The sequence below is a fragment of the Haemorhous mexicanus genome, chromosome 7, assembly GCF_027477595.1.
Source record: "Haemorhous mexicanus isolate bHaeMex1 chromosome 7, bHaeMex1.pri, whole genome shotgun sequence".
NCBI classification, from domain to species: Eukaryota; Metazoa; Chordata; class Aves; order Passeriformes; family Fringillidae; genus Haemorhous; species Haemorhous mexicanus.
Window position 1 is genome coordinate 16,955,756 of NC_082347.1, and position 14,509 is coordinate 16,970,264.

Sequence of the window (14,509 nt, forward strand, 5' to 3'; positions counted from 1 at the left end):
CAGAAAGGCAATGGGCAATGACACTCAGGGCTTTGGCTGTTACTTGTTCTGTGTTTCAGTACTGTTTCTTTGTATGACCATCCAGAGCTGGATTGTCAAACCTGTTACTCAGGCTGGGTGCAGAAGTTGCAAGAGGAAAGAGCTTTCTGTCTCCCAGGCCCCTTATTAACTTGTGACTGTTGATGGCAGCAAACAATTGTACTTTTTCCTCTAGAGTAAACACATACCTGAAGTGAGAGCAAAGAGCCAGGACCCCTGAGAGCAGGGTGCTTGCTGAAAAGGCTGGAAGTGAATCTGGTCCTCCAGGCATAGTCTCATCAAGAACTGCAACTTTGAGTCTGCTCTTTGGTTTGCTTCTGGGACAAAACTGATCTGGTTTAAGAAATTAATCTTTAAGAAATTCCTGCCATGAGCAAATTTATCACTGAAGAATATGAATACATCTGCTCATGGCTGGCAACTTTGACTCCCCAATGGTCGATACAAAACCCACTAGAAAACAGCAGACATAGATGGCATCAAAGTCACGTGAGGACAATGCCATCTTGAAGGATTCATTAACAAACATTTACCAGTCCCAGTGAGATCAAGAGTCTATCATTTGATCTTTCTGATCCAGGAAATAATAATTACATAAATTGCTGGGTTTGCACAGTAAAGTTTTAACCAGAAGTGGCTATTCCCTGTTGCTAAATACAAGTGTTTTACGTTAGGCCTAAGAAATGAGCTTAGAAATGCCTTCAGGAGTCTCAGTACTGCTTTTATTCTTAGCAAAAGATTATAACTTTGATGTGATAATCAAACTCACAGTAATGCTGACCCATAATGTTTTAAGTAAGACTGCCATTTTCGTAGGCAGGTATGTACATACACACACTGCCCTCACAGAATCTGGTCTTCACAGCAACACAGAGCACTCATTACTTCAACTTTGAGTGATACTGATTCCTGGTTTTCCTTCATGAGCAGAGATTGTTCAAATTAGCTGAATCAACACTGATAGAAGCTCTAAGCAAAGTGAAAAGTCTAACAACAAAAATTGCCTTAATGAACATCCTTCTAGTGGAGTAAGGACTTAATGCAAAGAGTGAAGATCAGCTAAGAGCACAGAGGCTCTTCTGAGGTACTCATTTTGAAAAGATGATCAGAACACTCAGCAGAAATCCTCTTGGAAGAAATTTTAGCTCTCACATATGAGCCTCTTAATGTTTTTACTCTCAAGGCAGCGAGCGTGCATTGACTGATCCTCAGCTTTGTGCTTGTGCAGTGCAGAATTCGTCTTCCTGCTGTTCACTTCTTACAGTCATAAAACTGTACTCTGGACAGATCACAGTATGGGGAACCCCACAGCACCTGCCCCCACACTACTGCAATTTTTTACTAAAATCATTTAATGCAGAGCCACTCATAGGAGATGGCAAAACATTCAGTTCAGACTTAGATTTAGTACAGACAAATTCAAAGACATAGGATTAACTGCCAATAAGAGAAATCCATCTCTTTTCTCCATGTTTTCTTACCAGCTCCTGCAACAGGCAACAACATCTTAAAGAAACCTATACCATGCCATCTCAACCAACCATGAGGAATTCAACATCAGAAATGTGATGTAAAGTGAAATAGTATTGCTAAAGTAAGATCCTCTTGGACAATTGAGTAGCTAATTTACAAAACCCCAAAAAAATAATGATTTTCAGCTAAGTTACAGTTGTGTTTTGTGCAATTTTGTGCAATACGTAATTTCATGATGGCCCATCTATCCTTATACTTTTGTCCCTGAGCATGAACCATGGTCACTACACTGCTGAATTTTCCTCTTAGGAGGTCTGAAAATGTGATCTGACAAGTCAGTGATTGACTGTACCCTATCAATCCAGGAAAAATGAGGGAAGTCCTTCCAAAAGACCATGGGAGACTGATACCGATAGTAACATCTTGTCAGTAAAGAGCACACAGGTCAGAAAAGTTAGTTACTGAGGGTAACAGGTGAAATAAGGGGATTCCAGGGTGCCACGGAACATAGACTTCAACGATGTTTGTACTTGCACAGCCACGAAATGGCCAACAGCAGATTTAGGAAATCACAATGTGTTTGTAAGAGGGATAGGAGGAGTTGCTGTTTCAGAGGCTCATCACCTCAGCAGGTGCCTGTTTCGGGGGAGCAGCGCCGCCTCTCACAGCGGCTCTGGGACGCTCCCGGCTGGCGGCACAGTGGGAGCAGCGATTCCCAGCCACGGTCCTTATGTAACACTGCAACCTCTGTGCACAGCCATCTGCTGGGGCTCCTGGCTAACGAGCCCTGGCTCAGCGACTCGACCATCAGGTGGTCAACTTCCCTAAAACACAAGTGCAAAAATCACTACACAAAGACCTAGAAATTCTTTAACTAGACACAAGCCCCACATTTCACAGATGAATGGTAGTTTGGAAAGGCAGCCTTCAAACTCCCCTGCAGGAGGTGGCTTTCATTTCCTTTTTGGTTTATAGCAACCACGGCGTACAGAAAGACATGCTGATGAAAACTTCGTGTTGGCTGGGATTTGTATTGCTAGAGATCCCATTTTCTTTTTTTCCTTGGGATTTGTACTGACTCCATATAAAATGACTTGTTCAATTTCATTATTATCCCTCCACATACATGCAGTTTTTAAAAAAGAAGAAGGAAACAAGTGGTTTTGAGGTTTGTTTAGAGTTTTCTTTTCCCTACTGTCAAAGATACTGCATTTGCCTGATTCTAACTGCTTTGTAAGAAAGTCTACAAAGATGCAGCCTGCACAAACTGAATTCCAGAAGACCATCTATGGTGTAAAAGCCATGGCAAAACCAGACATAATTGAATACTTCAAATTAAAAGCTTGAAAAGAAAACAATGTTGAGTAACCAGATGCCAATACATTCTTGTCTTCCAGGAGAAGAGATGAACAGAGAAGAATAATGAACTAATGCTTCTTTAAAAGTAATATAAGAACTTTGGTCTAATTCAGATTGAATTTTTCTATTTTTCCAAATAAACCTGTATGACTTTTAATTTTAATGTTATTTCAGCTAATTCCTAAATAAAAATCCACATGAATTTAGTAAAGGCTGACATGTAATTTAAAACTGAAATATTAAATGGAAATAAACTGTAACCCCCTCACTAATATATCCAGAAAGAAAGCAAAAGGTATGGGGAGTAGTTGTGCAAACCCATTGTTGGTTTGGTTTTTTTCTAAAAGGACTGGTAATTCAAAGAAAGCAGGGAAAAAACATCTCTGTTATTGCACACAAAAGTAATGAAAGCAATTCAGGTTGATATTTGGCAACAGCACTCACATGAGCACACTTTTTTTTCCTGTTTTGACTTGAGAAGACGAATGAATTCACAGTACTCTCCCCCATCATTAAAAAATGAGGATTCCCAATATCCTTCTGATTTTGAAAATCTATTTTGCAGTACTGGCAAAGAAAACAAGAAATTAAAAAAAAAAAATCTCAAAAACATCTATGCTGCACATTCTGGACAAGTCACTGTTAGCTCATCCATAGACTCAAATACTATTAGGTGTTCCCTATGAATTTAAATTTTGCTTTTAGGATGGGAAGAAATAACATTATCAAAACTGGCACTTATTTTCTTTGCCCATGGCATTAGTGGCAAATCTGTGACTTCAATTAATCTCTCTTTTGACTTTAATGTTTCAGGACATTCTGATAACAAACACATTCACGTTTCCAGTTATCACCGGTGAACACTTTTACTGAAGCTTTGTTAACGTCGTGCTTCTGGTTTGGAACATTCCATTCCAGCTCTGCAGAATAAAGCCTAAGTTCTTATTTTAAGGAAAAGAAAACAAAACCAGCAACAAAACAAATCAAGACGTTTCACACTACTCACAGAAAGTCAAATTTTACAGCTTCCATACAACTCAGATTTGAAAACACATCATCTTTTTTTGATCATATCCCAAGGTCTTTGCATGCCTGATGATCAAAGAGGAGGGAAAACATGTCCCTCATTGCCTCAGGGATATCTTTTCTTATTTTACCTTGCTGATGTTTCATATTCCTCAGCCTGTCTCTCATTTGAACCGTTTTTTCTCACTTTCAGTTAAACTTATAAAAACTTCTGGAGAGATTTTGTTGCTTTTCTTCTTTATTACTATTTCAATTAAGGCAATTCCTTCCTTTCAATCCATTAATGCATCAGGACTCCTCTAGTTTAATTTGTGATGCATTTGAACTGGAGGAACTCTGGTTACACACCTTTACGAAGAGACTGCAGTTGAGAGAAATGTCAGATCCATTTGATGGAGGCTAACAGATCTTCTACTGACTTGTCATTTTTGGGGATTTCCCTTGACTATAGTCACCACATCTTTTGATCTTAAAAACTAATTTTACAAGCCAATAAAATACCACCTTTTGGTTATTTAATTTTTGTAAAAGCCTAACATCCTAGAGCAACATTCATATTTTTTTGTGAACACACAGGTGGTGTGGCATTCTGCCATTAGTTTGATAAAATGACAGCCACTATAAAAGAAGCTTGGTCTACAGCCTCTGCCTTCATAAGCTTTTTCTGAATAAAAAGTCTTGAACAGATGAAATAATTAATGCAGAGGGACTTACAACCTTTTCTTTTTAAGACTAAGCTAAGCCACAAAATTTAGACTTAGGTCTAGATTTCAAAAGTTCTTTCTGGGATTAAGTAAATCCCATGTTAAATCGGTTTAAGAAGGACTTGTCCTCCACAAAACCCAGATATCCACCTCTGGGTAGTCTCCTACTCCTAACTGCCCCTATTTCCTTGCAACCTTTGAAGTCCTTCCAACAGCAAAATCTTATTTTGTCCTAAACCCTTTAGAAATCAAAATAGGAGGAAAAAAGCAAATTCAGAAGGAACTCTGACAAATTCAGAAAGGTTAAGTAGATTTAACAAAAAATTGTTCAGGCCCTAGAAAATCAGTCATTCAGTGAGGAGCACTGTATGTATTCAAATTATTTTAAAATATATTTTTGAGATATTTCTCAATGTTGATGCTCCTTATCCTCTATTTGATAAGAGTCCCTTTGCAAAAAACCTTTGCGGGGTCCAGTGCAGTGGCACAGACTTCAAAGCCACGTCTGCTTAAAGCAGGAGGCTGAACTTCCTGAGTTCTCCAGACTTCTCTTTCAACATAAATTATCCTATGATCTTACATATACAAAACTAGATAGAGGGAATAAAAAAATAAAATGAATGCCTAAGATTTTTGCTGATTTTCTTGGGTGGCCTTTTTTTTTTTTTTTTTTTTTTTTTTTTTGAGGACAGTAGTGCGGGTCTTGTGGTTTTTAATACATTTTTGGAAAGACATTTTTTCATTTGTAACCTAGCTCTAGTTGTTTTTCTTATCTACAGTCCCAGTCTTCCAGAAGAGGGAGTTTGATCCTTTGCTACAGTAATCTAAGAATGAGCAACTGCAGGTGCCAGATATGACACTTGCAGGTTTCTCTTTGATGAGATTCAAAGAGAAACATGTGTGCCATGTTGTCACAGGTTAAAGTGCTATAAGACCACAGGCTATAGCTCACTCTGTAGGAAGAAGACTTTTGACATTTGAAAAAGCCAGTTTAACAAAGCTCAAACATAACAATGTAGAAACCAAGAAAAAAAAAAAATCAAAGTTGAAATGAAGCCTTTTAACAAAGCAAAAAAAATTGACACATTTTGCTGTAAGTTTTGTCTGGAAGCTGAAAAGTCTTGAAATCCTTAGAGCAGGGATGCTAAACAAACCCTGTTTCTGGTGGCTGGTTCACACAGATTATGAGTGAAGTATGATCAGATTACAGAAGAAATTATGTGATGGGGTTGACTGCAACAGCAGGAGCATGGCCTGGTGACCTGTAAACTTTCCAGCCCATTTTCACTCTTCTAGGAAATAAAGCATTTATTCTGCAGAAGGATTGGGTAACATTCCCGATATTTGATAGGGGATCCCTCTACTCAAGCTTCTGAGTCAAACGGGACAAATGGGAATGTTAATATGATGAAGAAAAAATTAATACTGAACACTGTAAAACTGAAATACACAGTTTGCATAGAAAAGTAGCTTTCAATGCTAAGAACAAAATACCAGTAGGTGAAAAGGAGCAATTTGGTAAAATGAGGTTAGGTGATAAACTCATTTTCAGTGTTTCAGTCCCCACTTTGGAATATGCCCACAGAACAGTCAAAGCTCTAAAGGTTTTACTTTGCCTCAGTAAAAAAGCAGATTAAAAGAAATATCTGCCTACATACAGTTTACCTTTCAAGACTCATTGGGCTAGGCAGGTCTACTCCAGAACACTATAAAGGATAGTATAGGAGCACATTTCTACAATTTATAAATAAGTTCCCAACCCTACAGATACACATAGGACTACAGAAAAATGTCTTGTGCATAAAGTTGTATTAAGGTTGTACTTAAAATGATGAAAATAGAAGTCTTCTACCACTGCTGTTAGCTGCATTTACAGAGGAAGTAGCCCAGACAAAGAAAGCTGAAGTAACATTCTAAATATACTTTCCTTCCAGCATGTGACTGCTGTTTCTGTTCTTTTAGTCCCATTATTATTTCCTCCATTTAATGTAGAAGATGACAGAGAAAGAGAGTTCAGGGACTTCTCCTGCACACTGTTAGCATGGCTGACAGATTTCCTCCTCTGACAGAGACTGTGAGCCTGGGTGGCTTTGCCATGCAGCCTTTTGCGCTATGGGTGACATTATTATTTTGTTAGGTTCCCACATGTCTGAGGCTCCCATGGTTTAGGCAAGTTTCTCTCATATTCCAAGACTACCAAACTTCTCAAACTACTTAAGCTTGGATTGTTTTGGATTCTTTTTTAACACTTTCTCTTATAGCCAGAAAACCTTGTCAAGAGTAGAGATATTAAGGGAAGTGGAAGCTGCTGGACCTGTGACACTTAAAGGTCCAGTCACAGAGCCTGTGCCTGGAGTGTTTTGATATTGGTCTGTGTGTGTTTTAAATTTTTTTTCTTAGGACTTTAATCCTCTCTTTGAGCTGAAGGAAGGTAGCAGGTGGCAGATCTGACTGCAAGAAGCCATGGATGCCAATTCAGGAACTCTGAAACACCATCTAGTAGTTTCAAGAAGTCTTTCCTGAAAACAGAATCTTAAATACCTTCATCAGTTACTTGAATTAAACTATATGTACGTGATCTAGCATGCATTAATCTATATTAAGTAATACATAATTTGTATTAATGTCTGTGATGCAAAGTCAAGACCTGCCTAACATACATCTTGAATGAGGTAAGAAGCTGGTGTTAAAAGTACTGCAGGGCCATAACACACTGTTTTATACTATGCAAATGATATGCAGATAATAGCATACTCTGAACAAGCTTGGTTTGTTTTAGCAGGCTATTTAAAAAACGACCAAAAAAATGAAGATGCTTTGGCCCATGTTCATAAGTATCAACTTCATAACAAAATTGTTGCTATTTATCAAGTGACTGGTACAGATTCACTTCCCAGTCATGACAAAGGTATATTCTGAAAATACAACCTGTGATATCACAGGCTAGGTAAGACAAAAACATTGCTTCAGTACTTCATGCATGCAAACTTCAAATAAGCTAAATGTTATCACACGTGTCATCAACAGCACATTCACCACCAGGAACACCCTAAGAAATCCCATGAAACTCAATTGTGCTGGACTTGTTCAAAAAGCTTGACTGACAGCAGCCAGTGCCGGCTATGTGCAGCCCAGACAAAAGAGCCGTCATTGCATTTCCCAGATTTCAGAAATTTAGTGTTGCATTTAAAAAAATTGCTTCTTCCTGGAGCCACCTCCAAATTCACCCTTCAGCCATTCTCTTTCTAATCCGAACACCTTCAACCACAAACCTAAGTTTTGGCAGTGCAAACTCAGAGCCTTTGAAAATGATAATACTGTGCTTGACTACTGTGTCAAATACTTTTTACACTCCTCAGGTTATGTAAATAACAAACACTTCTGCTACTGAGTGCCACTTATCAGCATGGTATTATTTCTTTTTCTCTCACCAGAAGGAAGATAACTGATTTAACTCCTGAACAAAATGTTGTCACTGTCCAGCTGCAGCAGAAAGTTCAATTATCTTCCTTCCAGGCTCAACATCCTTAGAACAAGTGCATGAGCACACATGTACACTGAGATATATCACATTATACCAGTACACAGAACTGGACCTGTCTTTTCCTCTTTTGAAAACAGACATGGCTCAAATGTAAGATAAATTTCAAAGCTGACTAGAAACATACCTAACTCATGTTAACCTTCTTCATTCATACCAAAAGAGAGGCTCCTTTTGGGTCACAGGTGTGTCCAGTGGACCCATGACAATGTCAAGCCAAAGCCTCTCCTCCTTACATACTCCAAATAATACAAATTTGAAAGAAAATCTCAACAAAATAAAAACATTAGTTTTTGTTTTCAGAAGGTATAAAAAGGCTGCTTCAGCAGCACTTAGCCTCACTACCATACGGCTGAAAAGTGCTCTGGAAACAATCCAGCCAGAACCCAACTGGAGTAAGCATCTCCTAATAAAGGGAAGCAAGCCTGTGCAACCAACACAAAGAAACAAATAAAAATACTGTCTGCATCAGGTAAACACTATGGGGATTTTGGTCTTGTCAGATGCAGCCTAATCTGGGAGCTTTTGGGGGCTTTGTGTTGAATCTGCACAGATTTAACCTCTACTCTTGAGAGAGTAAAGCCAGAGTCCCCAGTGAAAACCAGGTCAGACAGAACTGTAGTTCATCAGCTGTCCATTCCTACACTTCTAGGATACAAACTACCTTTTTCTTTGATATATACACAGCTTCTGTACTGACACATGGACATAAGACTTGGCTGAGGTAGACTGTGCCTGTTCACTACAAGCTCTGCACTTTACCATTAAAGGTCAATCTAAGGAGAAAATAAACCAAACACAAAGCAAACCAAAATGGCAGCTACACAACACAGAGAACTACAAAGCAACAGGTGCCTTTGGAAACAAGTTTTCACATGGAAAAGCACAAGAAAATAAATTAAAAAGCACAAAGACTAGAAAAACAAGCATTGCTCTTCAAAAAAACAACAACAAAAAAACCCAACTAAAATCTAATTTTAAAGAGTACCCAAAACCAGAAGACTTAATATGCTACAGTTTCCAGGTATATGAACAAAACCAAGAGATTGGATATGACCCTTTGTTGTACGTCACTTCATTTAAAAATGTAAGATAAACATAATTAAATGGATTCACCTTCCAAAAATTCATCTTGGATAATATTTTTGGCATAGTTTTTTTAGTCAAGAGAATTTAGAAAGGAAAACAGTGGAATAAGAGAAGATATATGCAGATGTTGTTGTGACATGCACCGGTCAGTGTAATAGAAAGTTACTTTGTCTCCACAGTACTACCTGAAAGTACATCTTTATAATTTATTATTTATGCAAAGAGACAACAAATCACTTGTCAAAGTGAAAAATAATTAACTTCCATGTAAACTGATATTAACTATTTCCAAGGAGATTATAATCTCTTAGTGGCACACAATGTGCATTTATTTCCTTTTGAAGGAACCACTTTGCACTCTATACCGGGTTTCCTTTTGGATTATGTAATTTTATTTGTTGTTGAGTCAAAAGTAGAGAAACACAAATGTTTTGGCTCTAAGCAGGGACAGCATTATTCCAAACCATAAGGAACCATGTGCCCTGCTGGAGCAGCACAAGAACAGAGACTGGATGATGTGCTTTCACCCTACCAACAAGAGCATTCCTGCTCGTGACACACATCTGCAGTGGCCCACAGCAGGGACTGTCTGACTACAGGCAAAGGGTCATCTCACATGGCAAGAGCAGCCTCCAGCATGGATTGGAAATAGAAGAAAAACATTTGACGTACTTGGATCTGACAAGATTGAGTCGGTTTTCGGCAAAAATTGGTCACAGCGGACTCCTTGGTAGCCCTCTTTGCACCTGAGGAAAAGGGGATAAATGACAAACATACGCATGCGGCAGTGAAAGGTTAATCTCAAGGCACCAAACCAACCCTGCCAACACCGCCAGGGACTTGCAGCTCTACAATATGCAAGTTATTGGCACTCTGATGGGAGCATGGCTATTACTGGAACACAATGGAAGCAGGTAAAGTAATTTGTATTTCAAAAAATTTCCCCTCAAACCTTTCGATTATTTTAGAAACTATGAAAACAAACATTGTTCTAGCATAATCATTATTTGAAACATCAATTCAGTGAAACAACCAAAGGAAAAACCTGTATAAAATACGCCTATTTGCAAGTAAAATAAACTCGTTAGGTAACACAGCATTTTATAAAGCTTCCATGCTGCACACACCATGAGACAGACAACTTATCTTTGGCTGTCTGAAAATGCAGGGAACAGTTAGCTAGCCATTAATTTTAATACCAATTTATACTATGCTTAAAAGATAAAAGGATAGACATCTTCAGGCATTGTTTGCAAGCAGGAAGTTTAAGATGCCTGTGAGATTAGATTTTAAAGCACCTAAACCAGAATACCCTCCTGCCTCAACAAACAAGAGCTGGCTTTGACTGAGATTGTAATACTATTATTTATCTTGAAGCCTTACTTTGAAGAAATTCCATTTGCTGCTTTTGAACCGTTCTCAGAAGTCTCATTTCAACTAGAGTGTATCAGAATCAGATCTTTAATTATTTATTCGTCAAGCAGTTTTTCAGAGGAAAGTGATGGACACTTTAATTATAAATGATAGCACCAGGGATTCCTTATCTCCCAAAGCTCTTGCACATCACATAAGCAATATGCTCAAATCAGCATCACCACCTTTCATTAGGGTTGACAACTGCAGCTTGAATGATGTGATAATGTCAGGAGAGGAAGTTATCTGTTCCTTCACAATGTTTGTACTCAGGCTTCCTCTAAATGTTGCCTTTTAATACACTTTTGGTTTTATAAATTAATGGTTCAATGAGAAGTGCATCTCACCAGCACTGACTCAGGGATTAGTAAGAACATTTGTGAGAAATTATGTAAATTATGTTCCCATCAGACCCAAAAATGTAGTAAAAATCCACAGTAACAAAAAGATTTAAAACCCTCATACATATAATATTTCAAAATGTCCCTTTTGGCCTTACTCCCTGATGGATATGAGGTACTGCTTTGGAGATCAGCTTCCTCCCAGTACTTGCCTATCTATAAAATAACTGACTTGAAAAAAACTGTTCAGGTTTTGTTTGATTCAGATTCTATGACAGTGGCCATAAGCTATTGGTCAAGGAAAAAATATTTTATTAATTAAAACTGCCCACTAGTCAAAAAAACTGAAGTCCACATGTACTCAGATACTGACCCATGCATCTTTTGCCTCTGATTACGAAACATCAGAAGCTGTCTCAAATCAAAAAGAAACTCTTCACAGTCTTGAGAGGGGCTGGCAGACCCCATACCAAAGCTTAAGTACAACCTGCAGTGGTGGGGATTCTTGCCTTTCTGTCAGCATTTTCTATTAACTTTCTGGCACACATTTGCACCTGCCCTGGGTTTAAACACCATATTACAGATTTAAGACCCTCTATCCTAAACTGCTGTCACAAAAGCATGTGAGGAGAGAGACACAGAGTGTTATCTCCTGGAAGAGCTGTGCCAAGTGCTCATCAGTGTGCGTGGACATTTTCACTTAGCTGTACCTCTGACAAACACGCCACAAGGGGAATGTGTTTCTTTCAAAATAAAGTACAGAGGTGGATGATATTGCAAAGGATAATCTTTTAATGTGACACCATAACCTTACACTCAGATAATAGCTACTGTGGTGAGACTGCACCTTGAATCCTGTGTCCAGTTCTGTGGTCCTCAATACAAGAGGGACATTCAGGTGCTGGAGTGAGTCCAGACAAGGGCAGTGGAGCTGGTGAAGGGAGTGGAGCACAAAGGAGGAGTGGCTGAGGGAACTGGGGAGGTTTAGCCAGAGAAAAGGAGGCTCAGGAGGGCCCTTACTGCTCTTTACAGGTCCCTGAGAAGAGGATGCAGTGAGGTGGGGGTTAGTCTCTTCTCCCAGGTAAGAAGTGACAGGATGAGAGGGAATAGCCTCAAACTGCACCAGGGAAGGGTTAGCTTGGGTATTAGGAAAAAATTCTTTACTCAAACTGTGGTCAGGCATTGGAACAGGCTGCCATGGGAAGGGATGGAGTTCAGCATCCCTGGAGGGATTTAAAGCTGTAGATGTGGTGCTGAGGGACATGGTTTAGACGTGGGTTTGGGTTAACAGTTGGACTTACTGATCCTAGAGGATATTTTCAGCCTCAGTTATTCTACAACTTGATGGCCAAACATAGCTTGTTTTTTTAAACTGCATTAAGTTTTTCAGCAAAGATAAAAATTAAAGTCTTCTAGTTCCCTTAACAAATTCTTTTTTAAATCTGTGAAAGTAAATAATAGCAATAATTGCTCTGCTATTATGACACCTGTTCAAACTTTTGCACGTGAAGTTCTTAAGCCTTGCAGAATGTACATTTGACAGTTATAATGCTACAATATGATAAAAGTTTTTCATGATGTGGCATCCCATAATCTTAGCTAAAGCAGCTACCATGTGTCCTAAATAGGCAGATGTGATATGCACACATGCTGCTTATTGGTATCACACCTCTGGGTATGAAAGCACAACAACCCACTGCAGAAAACCCTATGAAAGCAGCACTGTGGTGACACATACAGAAGTTCAGCAAAGTCTAAATGAGGCCACTCAGTATTGCCATATGCAGTGTGAATGATCAAATACATATTTATGGATGCATTAAAAAAGCCATGAGTTACCAGAGAAACCTTGAGAAATGCCTCGGTGCAGCCCATGGTTTCAGAAATGATCCCTCAGTTCTGAGACAAACTAATGTTTATTAGAGATACCACTAAAAAAAATAGAAAAGAAAAAGAACCTGGATAAGATAATGCCTGTAGTGCAGCAAAAGCTCTGATGTGCATGTGGGACCCCTGCAGCAAAGGCTGGAGAGGACAGCCTAAGATCCATTCCAGCACCAGGAACAGCTCCTCTGCTGAAGCACTGCTCTGCACCAGCAGGCCTGGGCATAAGTGAACACCACGGCAAAGGGGTCTAAAAATGGTGTTAATTACAGCCTGTTTGCAAAGTAAATAGGGGAAAAAAAAAAAAAAAGGAATTCCCTTTTTGCATTCAGATTTTCACCCAAATGAGTGTGTCTGTCCAGGCTCTAGACCAAAAATATCAACCGGATTGTGCTGTGTGAATGGAATTAGTTAAGGGCTTCTGATCACACAGTATGAAAAGACAAGCACAGGTAAAGCTAATCTGCACTGCTGAAATGCTTGCAAAGCATATCCCTAACTGATAAGTGCTAAATTCAACTGAGATTATTTCATCATGCCTTTTTCACAACTTTTTTTGGCAATGTACTTTCCCAGATGATTTTTTTGAGGTCACCAGTAACAAACTACATTGTGCATTGCACTTTGTGAAGTCAGCCACAATGACCTCCGTGTGAAAACATACAGGGAGAAACACATCTCTCATTCCTCGTGAGAAGGCTTTTTTCCCTTTTTACTTAAGCACATTAGCACCTAAGTACTAAAACGTAAGTACAGTATGAGACTTCATTCATTCTTTCATTGTTTTTGCTAATGTTAAATAGTACTAATACATGTATGTTCTAGTCAAAGAGACCACAGACACTTTCTATGGACATTTTCCAGAACTGTTTCTTGTACAACGTTATGGAGCCAAGGGACATTTCAAATAGATGACTGTGTCACTCATAAGACTAACACAGCACTCTAATATCACAGGTTTCAGGTTGGATACATCTGAAAAAGTAAAGTGAATTCTGGTGAGGGTGGATCAAATTGCACAATAAACAGAGATGAAGAATAAAATAGATTTAAAACAGCAGAAAGGGAAGAAAGAGAACCTATTTAGAAGACTTAGGGTAGGACCTAAAACTTAAGGCCAAGAAGCCAATGCTATCACAATTTACATTTTCCCCAAACACTTCTATATAGAGCTCCACTTCCCTATTAAGCCTAAATATTTACTTGTCAAGGGAGAGGAAGGTGGAGAATGCAGAAGAGTGAGTGGCAGCAGCAAACTGCAGAGGCTAGGAAAGAAGGCAACACTATGAATCCCCCATTCCTTTCCTCCTCCTCTGTGATATCCATTCATCTGATATGGAAACAATTCTCCCTCTTCCCTAAGTGTGGTGATCACATTGCCTCTGACCACGTGAAGAAGTATGCAGAAAATAGTTTTTCTGCACAAAGAATTTGGCAAAAATAAAACATATGAGTTAATTTCAAATGAAAATGTTGAAAATTACATGTGGCATCTCAGGGACAGACTACACCAGAAGAGAAAGCTGTAGGACTACACATGACTACACACCAGAAAAACAAGCATGTCCTAGGCCAAAGGTGATTTGTGACTTAAAAAAAAAAAAGTCATAATAGCACAGTGCCCAAAAGATTAACTTATA

The 14,509-nt window shown here is 38.8% G+C and overlaps 1 protein-coding gene across 1 annotated transcript in view; it reads right to left on the reverse strand.

Moving 5' to 3' along the window:
• The window catches only part of NRG3 (neuregulin 3), a 337,591-nt gene that overhangs the window by 88,271 nt on the left and 234,811 nt on the right, over nt 1-14,509 (reverse strand). Inside the window, exon 3 of the mRNA XM_059851236.1 lies at nt 9,904-9,977. Within this exon, the coding sequence (XP_059707219.1) occupies nt 9,904-9,977 (74 nt within the window). The remainder of the gene's footprint in view (nt 1-9,903; nt 9,978-14,509) is intronic.